The 11,387-nt window shown below is 39.8% G+C and overlaps 1 protein-coding gene across 1 annotated transcript; it reads right to left on the reverse strand.

The window, feature by feature from the left end:
* Positions 1-280: 280 nt before the first annotated feature.
* On the reverse strand, positions 281-9,997 carry LOC102741452 (scinderin). Its single transcript, XM_081810814.1, has 5 exons — positions 9,814-9,997; positions 9,311-9,399; positions 8,290-8,505; positions 6,148-6,269; positions 281-443 (listed from the first exon to the last, which is right to left on the reverse strand). Exons 1-5 carry the CDS (start codon positions 9,923-9,925, stop codon positions 296-298), a joined length of 687 nt encoding a protein of 228 aa, XP_081666940.1. The 5' UTR covers positions 9,926-9,997; the 3' UTR covers positions 281-295.
* Between the last annotated feature and the right edge of the window lie 1,390 nt (positions 9,998-11,387).

The raw sequence follows: 11,387 nt of genomic DNA on the forward strand, positions 1-11,387 counted from the left end.
TTAAGAAGTAATTGCACATTTACAAAGATCTGAAAACTGGAAAGTGATCAGCTGGAGGTAATAACTTGTGTAGAATGGTTTTATGTCAAATAACTGTCGATTCTTTTGGTTCCTTAGGTCTGTTAATAGTTCTTTGTTTTTGCTTTTGTTTTTCAATTTTGTTTGCTCCCTCTTTTCCAGAATCTGAGAGAACTAGTATGGCATGAGATTAGGAACACTTAAGTTGCAAAATGAAAAAAATATATTTAGAAAATGTCAAATTCCCATCCCAACTTGGGAGGAAGGCTTTAACTAGTCATTGAGCTAGCAAAACTTTAACGTGGATGAGTTCTGGGAGTAAAACTATCCCAACCTGCACAGCCTGTCCTCCAAGGGACCGATCCAACTGAACAGTCAGAAATGCAGATGTTGTCAGCTCATCTCTCGTGGCATTTGCTCCTTGCCTGGAGGAACCAAAGTAAAGTAAATTAGCTTGTATTTAAGTTTTAAGACTTTCTAGTATAGGCATTTCAGAGACTTAAGTCATTAGGAAAGTTCAAGATGAAACCGTTTTGACATGATATGGCCACAGAAGCTATCAGGTTTTTTTTTTTCCAAAGATTTTATTTAACTATTTGAGAGACAGTGAGAGAGAGAGCACGAGAGCAGGGTGGGGGGCAGAGTGAGAAGCAGACTCCCCACCAAGCAGGGAGCCTGACGCGGGGCTCAATCCCGGGACCCCAGGATCACGACCCGAGGCAAAGGCAGATGCTCAACCGACCGAGCCACCCAGGCGCCCTTATCGTTTTTTTTTAAAGTACTAATATTGAGCCATGAATTACCCTGTGTATTGCCTAGAACTACACATGATAATTATATTTTTATCTTCATTTTATAGGAAAAGAAATTGAGGTTTAGCTCCTTACATAACTTAGCTAAGTAATCAGGTCTGTCTTATTTCAAGTTGGAGCTGCCTATTTGGGGAAACCATCTCCACAGTAAAAATAATCCATTTGAGTAGAATATGAGCTTCATCTATTAAGCTGGATTTTAGAAGCATCCTATCTTTACCTGAACATTTGGTGACCGTAGTAACAAATGTCTGGACCCAAAAAAATCAAGGAAAGAAACATCAGAAGTAGGTGATGGAGTGGTCCCATTTTGTCATTCTAGCAATTCTTTAAAGGAGTTAGTAAAAAAACCGGTTTGTAGGAGTGGCTCAACTACCAGAGACCCAGATAGGGGTCAGTAAATCAGTTCGTCCAGTTCATTTGCAATTTCTCTTTCTAAGGTAGCTTGTGGCTATAACTCCAGTCACTAGCTTAACCTGTATAGGAACCTTTGGGAGATCTGCTTGTTTGATGAGTTTGTGGGAGGAAAAGCCAAAGCACTGAGCATGGTTTGTTTCTAGCCAATTCTCCCATCTCTGTCTGACTAGGGGTTAGCAGGAAAAATACTAATCCTGGAATCAGATTTCAGAAGTTTACCCTATCAGGATGTCTGGGTGGCTCAGTCAGTTAGGTGTCCGACTCTTGATTTTGGCTCAAGTCATGATCTCATTGGTCTCTCTGCTCAGCGGGGAGGCTGTTGGAATTTCTCTCTCCCTCCCCCTCTCCCTCTGACCTTCCCCCCAACTCACACACACCCACTCCCTCCCTCTCTCTCTCTAAAATAAATAAATAAATCTTAAAAAAAAAGAAGTTAACCATATCTTTTCTTCTGAAACCTTAAGAGTGACCTACTTGTCCAATACCCAGAACAGATTAGCAATAACCTCCCATCCTGGGCAATACACACATACACATACACATACCCCAAACACTGGGTACAGGAAACACGTTTTGTTTATTTCAGAATATTTCATTGCATCAACAGAGTCAAATGATATAAAAATGTTCTACAAAGGGGGGCAAAAAAAAAAAAAAAGGACATGCTCATGTGAGGCACACATTTAAAAGAAAATAAAAAATGTTTTCCCTAATAAAGACACTCATAAAAATATAGTCTTTTAATGCCAATAGCTTAAATTTTCCAGGAGGCTATAATGTCATCAAACACTTCTGTGAGCCATGGGAGCAGAGTGGGGAGTAACAGAGAGCTGAGAATGACAGCTGGGTCTGTGACCACCTGTCTTTTCTCTGTCACATCTGCAGTTCCCTGCCTATTTCTCCATTTCCTTTTTTTTTTTTCTGTAGGAAAACATTCAACTGACTATAGACAGTATCAACAAACTTTTGTCCCAATTTCTGTTTTTTTTCCCCTAAAGTATTTCAACCAGCAAACCTAGAAAGCCTCATCAAACTCCCGCCTTCTGACACTCGCAATAAATTTTTTACTACTTACCTCCAGCCGCTCTGCCACTTCACGTCAAAGTGACCCTTGCTCCCATCCACACAGATTCAGAGTAATTTGCTTTATGGATCTGTGACCCAGGGGGTCAAATAGTCCACTACAACTAAGACATAATAAAGTCGCTCTTTGCCTCTAGTTTTGGAAACCTATGCTTAGGGACGGAGGTTGGGGGGGGTGGAGCGCAATCTACTTTGACATGATTTCTTCTTTATAAACCTTTGGCACTTGTTACTCATTAAAAATAAATGCTGTGGGAAAATAGAATTTACTGCTTTCAGAGATTCACCACTGCCATTTTTCAATGTTTGTTCAATTTCAATTACCTGACATTCCAGAAAAAAGATGACTGCTGAAATTATTTTTCTCCTACCATTTTAGAATATAAGTGGTTTCAGAAATTTAAAATAAGCCACAACAAATATGTGTATTCAGCTGTTGATTTAATTCTAGTCCTTCCCCTGGACTTAATGTGCCTCTGGACTTAACCATTTATACCCCTGCATCAAAATTATCACATAACCTGGCAAGTTGTTTAGTCTGAAAGCTAATCTTCAAGAGATCTGCTTGTTTTCTAAATGTCTCTTCACTGCCTTTATAGAAGCTTTTGAAGTCCTGCAAACCATGCAATGTTAACAAACTTACATATTTAACATCCATGATATTAAATGGCAAAGACTCTCAAAAGGACTCTCAAGTATCTAACTTATCTTCTTGATATCTCAAAAAAATGATAAATTATCATAGAAAACTTGAACACATAAAATTGGAAAGAACAAATTAAATGACCTCTCCCTCCATCCCAGTCCCATCCCAAAGAGAGTAACTATTAAGAGTGTGGCATATTCTCATCTTTCTTCCCTTTGAATTTTTCACAGTGAGGGCCAAACCTGCCCTCCTTCTACGTTTCTTATCTCAGTGAATGAAACACTACAACGTGTGTGCATGGACCAGAAATCTGAGGTCACCCTTGATTTGGCCATCTTCCCTGTTTCCCATAGCCAGTCTTTCAGATGCCAACACCTTAATACTACAAACTCAACTTATCCTTTCCCTCTCTGTTGCTCTAACACTAAGTTCTGGCCACATTATCCTTCAGCTGGATTACTGCAACACATTCCCAATGGCTTCCCTGCCACCGATCTTCTCCCACCAGCCCATTCTCGTAGAGGTCAACCAGAATAATTTCTCTAAGAGGAAGGCCAATCATACCATTCCCCTGAGCAAATTCTTTGACTGGTTCCTAATGCCCTGAAAAATAAAGTTCATCTATCCCCAAGATGGTTACAAGGCCATTCACAGGTTGGCTCCTTCTGATTTCTCTGATTTTATCTTTTGCTCCCTAACTTTGCTCCAGCCATATGTCATTACTGGTAAGTTAGAGCACACTTTCCCTGCATTGCTTAGAACAACGTCTCTATTTGCTCGCTTGCCTAGCTGCTACTTCCGCTCCCACTTAGATGTCACTTCTAGGAGCCCTAGGAGTGGGCTTGGTGTCTTGCCTAGAATTCCCCAAAGATCAGCTTGGTTTTATTTTTTAAATCCTTCATACTTCATTGAAATGCCTGTTCAGTGCCCTCATTGAAATCACCTGCTTCTTTTTAAAGTATAAAATCTCAGGACACAGCTCATTTTTTTTTAACCATTATATCTTTAGTATCTATCTAGCACAGTGCTTGGCACATAGAAAGTGCTCAGTGAATACTTTCAAATGATTTGAGAAATAGTAACTACATTTAACATTTATCATCTGATTTAGTCTGTTTTAGTTACAGCTACATAGTTATTTACATAGATTGCAAATTGCTAATTTTTCAAAATATTCTCTTGAATTGCTTATTTAGTCTTTGTTTGATCTAAGTGCCACAATCAATTATATTTTTTATATACAAATCAGAGTTAAGAGGAAGACCAAGAAACAGAATGTAAAAGAAAAGCTGACTGAGAACAACTGATTTATCCCTATAAATGCCATGCTTTGCACAAACACTTTTCCGAATTAAAATTTTGGAAGAGGAAATTGCAAAAGAAAGACATAGCTTATACCAGGGTATAGCTGCACTCAGCTTTAGACTTAAAGAGAGCTGTAGATCAGGGTGTGAAATGTTGCTTCACTAGTTACGATAGTTGTGAATTTGGGTTACGTTACTTAATCTGTCTGCTTCTCCCCTCCCTTTTTGTCTTTCGAAAATAACCTGGTTGTGAGGAAGAAACATAACAAATGGAAACACCTAGCACTTTGCTGGCACAAACATGCTGCCCAAAAAAATGGATGCTATGAAGATGACATCATAAACACAGAGTTAAGTAGCTAAATACATTAAGCTCTGACAGGATATGATAGGAACCATTGCCTAAGGCAGTGCAGTACCTTAGTCGTGAAAGTGCATGTGAATCATCTGGGGATCTTGTTAAAATGCATGTTCTGCTTCAGTGGGCCAAAGGTGGGTACTGGAAATCTACATTTTTAACCAGCTCCCAGGGGATGCTGATGTTTCTGGTTCCCGGACCACCCTTTGGGTACCAAGACCCTATAGGATAAACATAATCATCCCATCTCCTGAACTTGGTTGCGCTCAAGACACTGGTCAGTGTAAGTGATAAGTGGTCACACTGTCAGGATAGAGGTGACTCTGTCATCTGGTAGGACCCTCACCATAGAGAAATGTCACCATATCAGCAGAGACCCATGTCCATGACACTCCATACACCCACTGAAGGTTGCCATCACCATGTAGGCAAAAGTAGGATCCTGCTTCACCCCTGCACCTTCCACCCACACCTCTCAGTTTTAATATCTTTTTGGAAATTTTTTTTCTTTTTTCCAGTCTCCTCAGAAATATTTTATTTTACCTGATTTCACTTAGTAAAAAGTTTGAGAGTCCCACACTATATGATTTGTTGCAGAATCCCCATCCCTTTGGAACAGCCCAGCATGGTATGTATACTTACCTTACCTGACTGGACATTCCCCATTGATCAGAGCCTTGGCACTGGACTCTAAGTATCTTAACCTTCAATTAACTCAAATCATTATGCAAAACCATATAAGATGTGGATACACTGGCATTTTTTCCTCCTTTATTGCCACAAATTTCATGGGGACCAAGAATAAAAAATGCATCAATTTGAGGTTTCTGGAGTATGAAACAGTATAAATGATATATATCCCTTAGAGGGTTTGCCTCACTGCAACTCTGCAGCTCCAATTAGGATGGACCTCTGTGAATTTTAATAATAAGAACACACGGTAGCCAGTGCTGGCCAACTGGAGTTAGTTTGCCCCGGAGGTGAGATATTCAACTACATATCCACTAAAAGAACACTACATTTAGATACCAAAATCTTTTTCCTAGACTAGAAAGGATGATTTTTAAAAAAATTTATTTATTTATTTGAGAGAGAGAGAGCATGCAAGAGTGGGGGGAGGGGCAGAGGGAGAGGATGAGGGAGAATCTCCAGCAGACTCCACTCTGAGCACAGGGAGCCCAACCCGGGGCTTGATCTCATGACCCTGAGATCTTGATACTGAGATCATGACCTGAGCTGAAATTAAGAGTTGGAGGCTTAACCAACGGAGTCACCCAGGTGCCCCTAGAAAGGATGATTTTTATTTAACCCTTCCTGCTTGTGGACAAGGCTACAAAATACAGTCAAAAATCATATTGAAAGAAAATACCACATGCATGCTATACAAATCTCACCGGGGTAACTATAGGATAATTCTACCCCATATCCCATGGAATTTGATGAAACGTAACTTTGGAGCAAAATCTGTCCTCCTTGGAACTCGAGATCTTAAGAAAGAGGAAAACTTACCAGGTGTAGATAATCTGTCCTCTGGGATGAGTGTAGAGTATAATGTAGCAGTCACCACCATAGAATTCGCCATATGAGTTTTGATCAATTTCGATCCTACCATTATTTTCTACACGCCAAATCTGAAAGGAATGGAATGTGTGTAACAAAATTAAAATTTTCTTGATCTAATAGTACTTCTCAGGAGTTAATTTTGGGAGGGGGGTTAGATCTATTGTTAAACAACTTTTAAATACTTTTCTAACTAGCTTACAAATTAAGCAATGGGAAGAAATTTTATCAGTTTGACCGTTTGTTCACTATTAATACATACCTCCTGTTTGATTGATTAGTGAAAATAACACGAGACTCCGGTGGAATAAGGAACTAAAATATTCGGCTCAGAAATATGTCTCTTAACTTGCATAAAATATTTCATCCATTAGGAGATAACTTGTTTGTTAAAAACATTTTTTCCCCTGCACTGTAAGGCATGAAACTATTATTTCTTTAGGCAAGAGTGGCAGATTGGGGCCAAATAATCAAGATGCCAATTACTTGAGTATTTTTAAGAGGCATCATCTAGGCATAAGACTGAAAAGGTAAAAATAGGCAGAACCAGTTTTTGTTTTTGTTTTTGTTTTCTAGTTTCTCATCCTCATCACAGATTAAAGACACTCCAAGTTGGAGAGATGAGAGCTGCAGATGAACCAGGAAAGTAACACTAGAGAGCCTGCCAGGCACTGTGCGCATGCGCACCCTCCCGGGGAGCGTGAGGATACACCCCTTCCCTTGAAATCTGGAGATGAAGGAGCAGCAGTGCTTTCAGAGAGACGCACGACATCCTAGTGAGCAGGGGAGAAACAACAGCACTATCGGGCTAAGCCCAAAAGCCTAGAGAAAGCCCCCAGGCTTCCGAAGTCCGGGGACGACTCAGGAGGACATCTCGGAGACAACATGACCCGACACAAGGAGACTGCAGCTGGGACATGGTGCTGGGGAGCCACATCTGCCAAGAGGCCCTGCGGCTGTGCAGAGCTGCAGAAAAGCACGTGTGAGCAGGAGACAGGCTCAGACCGGAAGCCGATACCCCTGGAACAATGGCCATGAGGTGCCTTTCTCCCTTTGCACTTCCCACAACCCCTCCATGGCTTAGATGCATACTTCATGTCTTTGAAAAGAGGCAAAACTACTTCCTAAATCTCTTTCCCATTCACTTTGCTCCAGACATTGTAGTAAGTCTTGGGAATACAAAGATAAAATAGTCAATTCCTACCCTCCAGGAACTAACGAGAGCACTAGGAAGAAAAATAAACAGTTTTGCAGTCCCTAGATGATGGTTCTGTGAAAAATATCACTTATGGTTTGAGCACAGAGAGCTGCTCCAGGGCAGAGGGAGGGCTTCTCAAAGAGGTGCAGCTTGTGACTGAACTGAATTAGGCAGGAGGACGAGTGGAGACTTTAGCCAGAGGGAGGAGGGTGAGGCAGCAAGGAGAGCAAGGATCAAATCCTGGAAGACCTTGTGGGCCCAGCTGAAGATGGAGTGCCATTAAAATATTTTATAAGACGTAACATTACCCAGGTCTCATTAAGTTAGATGACTTAAGAGTAGAGGGTGAAGAGAGCTGAATTAGGGAGAATTATAAGGGGGTTATGAGCAATTTTTTGTCAAAAAATGGGAATAATCAACAAACAATTTGAATGCTCTAAAAATATCTATGAGTTTAGCACATGCGCAATTTGCTTTTGTGAATGCCTGTAAGATACAAGGAAAGGTCTAAATAATGGTCATTGGTACATTCAGAGCAACTCGCCCTCACTGGATAATCCCAGTTCCAGGAGCGGGAGCAATTCTGGACCAGGAAACAAGATGACTGGGTTCCACAACATGTCTCTAAGATGATAATGAGGTGATCTTGCACAAATCACCTAACTTCTTGGAATCTCAACACACACACTGTAAAATAGGATTTAAGGTCAGAGAGTATCTCTTCCGGATTTAAACTCCCTGATTTAATATACAGTCATGGTCCACCTTTATTAATAAGTAAAATTAACAAGTAAAATGACAAGTTTGTAGTCTTCTGAAATTACATTTCCAGGTGTACTGGCATAAATGGACTTGATGAAAACAAAGAAACACAAACAGGAACAGCCAAATACCTCCACTTTGCCGGAACCATCATCCACCATATTGTGCTGGGCGGCCATCTGCGGAGAAGTATGTAGTTTTGAGGCATCAAATGGAATTTGTTTTATTCGAGCCACTTTCTCGGTGACATAGACTTTCCCGAAGCCATCACTCTGATCTTTCTCTCTCCAGTCCTTAAAGAACTGTTTGAAGATTGGTGTTTCCCCTCCTTCTGGAAGAACTTGAATCTAAAATTTAAAACAATAATAATTATTATAAAAAGAAAATAGAGGAAAAACATTCATCCAGGAATGGAGAAAAAACTAAGGAAATGAAAAGACTGGTTTCTGTGATGACAGATGTAAATTAGAAGCCGGGATCCATAAGTGAATGTAAAATGGAAGATTATCAGATATGAAGGTAAAACAATCCAGCTGTACTTTTTGTCACAACTAAAGTGATTGCCACTGAATTTGGATGTTTGAAGTAAGAACAAAGTTCTTTCGTGTTACCATTACACATATGACTGGTTTTCTGCATTAGGTTTATAAGAGATCTGTGACCTGGAAGAAATGATCTCATTGTGTCCCTTGTGCCAGGACATAAAACTGAAGAGAAAGGATGAGGCTGAAAGACTCAGAAAAGGAAGAGTACCTAGTCAGGTGACTAAGCTGATGTCAATGAAGCCAAATATTATGTGGGTATTAGCCCATGTCTGCACAACTTGCTCTCAGGACTAACTGAAAAGTGCTCTCAGTGCATTCAACTGTGGTTGATCATCTTGACTGAAATGCCATGGAAGAAACAGATGGGGTCTTTTTTTTTATCATGCAGCCCCATGGAAGGTCTGATCTCCAGTTTCTGCAAAATTCCATCCTCCACAAAGCTATGGTTCTAGGGACATGGGGCACAATGTGGCACACACATAAGGGAAGAATGACTTCCATGCATAGGTTACTTTGAACCAAATTCTCTCATGAGTTTTATGGAGATAGGATGAGCTCCCACATTTTAAATTTTTTTTCTAGCCAGCTCATTTTCACGCACACTTACTTGGGTATTGGTGGAATAATTCATTTGCTTCAGAAATTCTTCAGCTGTCTTCATTGCAGCCTTTCTCTCCTGGGGATTAGCATCTTTACCTAAAATAGAGGATAAATGAAAAAGACAGAATCCCAGAGAGGGAAGGTATTACATGATTATGAAATACTTGCACACCAAGTAATAAACATAATTATAATTTAATTTAAATATGACACTGAGAATGGCAAAAATGTCCTGGTATGTTAAATATATTTATTAATATCATAATGATCGCTATATATGTATAAAAGATTTGTTTTATATTGCCCTAATGCTTTCTTTAACCCCATCGTTCCTGGCAAATGATACTAGTAGGAAGAAAATATGGTTTTCATGTCTGCGTTTTACATGAGCTATTTACAGATCAAGTCTCAAAATCATAGGTTTTTTTTTTAATCAGAAAAGATGTTTTCTTTACCTCTTCAAAGAAATAGCTGTAAATCTGAAGCACAGCTACAACGTCAATGGTTTACCTTTCCATACGAAAATCTGTTTTGCAGCACCGTGGTCCAAAATAAAGCATTCTTCAGAAAGCAGCATTGCCATGGAGAAGGGGTTCTCTTCTGCAACCACAGTCACTCTCATGGATCCACTGGCATCTGAAACCTAATATAAAAACCATTAGCTTGTTTGCAGATAATAAAAATGTCCTAAAATTACATTATGGTGATGGCTGTACAACTCTGTAAATGTAACAACAACCATTGAATTGTATACTTTAAATGGGTATGGTATGTAAATTATATCTCAACAAAGCTATTTAAAAAAAAAACAACAACAAAAATCCATGAGCCAAATTATACCCTAAAAGCCTTCTTCAAAGTCCTTTGGACAATCAACAAAACTAAAAGACAATCTACAGAATGGAAGAAGATATTTTTGAATGACATATCTGATAAAGGGTCAGTATCCTAAATATATAAAGAACTTACATAACTCAACACCAAAACCCCCCCAATAGTCCAAGTAAAAATGGGCAAAAGACATGAACAGACATTCCTCCAAAGAAGACATACAGATGGATAACAGACACATGAAAAGATGCTCATCATCACTTATCATCAGGGAAATAAAAATCAAAACCATAATGTGATATCACTTAAACCTGTCAGATCGGCTAAAATCAAAAACACAAGAAACAGCAAGTGTTGGCAAGAATGAGGAGAAAAACCCTCATGCACTGTTGGGGGCAATGCAAACTGGTGCAGCCACTGTGGAAAACATTATGGAGGTTCTTCAAAAAATTAAAAATAGAACTACCCTATGATCCAGTAATTCCACTACTGGATATTTAACCAAGAATACTAAAACACTAATTCAAAAAGATTTATGCACCCACCCCTATGTTTATAGCAGCCAAATTATGGAAACAGCCCAAGTGTCCATTGACTGATGAATGTGTAAAGAAAATATGGCATGTATATAAACAATGGAATATTACTCAGCCACACAAAAGAATGAAGTTTTGCCATCTGCAGCAACATGGATAGATCTAGAAAGGATAATGCTAAGTGAAATAAGTCAGAGAAAGACAAATGCCATATGATGTCACTCATATGTGGAATTTAAGAAACAAAACAAACGAACAAAGGAAAAAGAGAGAAAGAAAGATACCAAGAAATAGGCTCTTAACTATAGAGAACAAACTGATGGTTACCAGAGGGGAGGTGGGTGGGGGATGGGTGAAATCTGTGAAGGGGTTAAGAGTACACTTATTGAAATTCTGGGAGCAAGATGGCGGAGGAGTAGGAGACCTGGATTTCGTCTCCTCTCAGGAATTCAGCTGGATAGGGATCAAACCATTCTGAACACCTACAAACTCAACAGGAGACTGAAGAAAAGAAGAGCAACAACTCTCTCATCAGAAAAGCGACCACTTTCTGGAAGGTAGGACGTGCGAAGAAGTGAATCCGAGGCGATATTCGGGAGGATAGACGGCGGGGGAGGGGCCTCCGTCGGCCGCTTCTGGCAAGTGATAGAGCCACGGAGCACAAAATCGGAACTTTTAAAAGTCTGCTCCGCTGAGGGACGTCACTCTGGTGGCTAA

This window comes from Leptonychotes weddellii, unplaced genomic scaffold, assembly GCF_054177405.1.
Source record: "Leptonychotes weddellii isolate Sample4059 unplaced genomic scaffold, ASM5417740v2 HiC_scaffold_3805, whole genome shotgun sequence".
In the NCBI taxonomy this organism is placed as follows: Eukaryota; Metazoa; Chordata; class Mammalia; order Carnivora; family Phocidae; genus Leptonychotes; species Leptonychotes weddellii.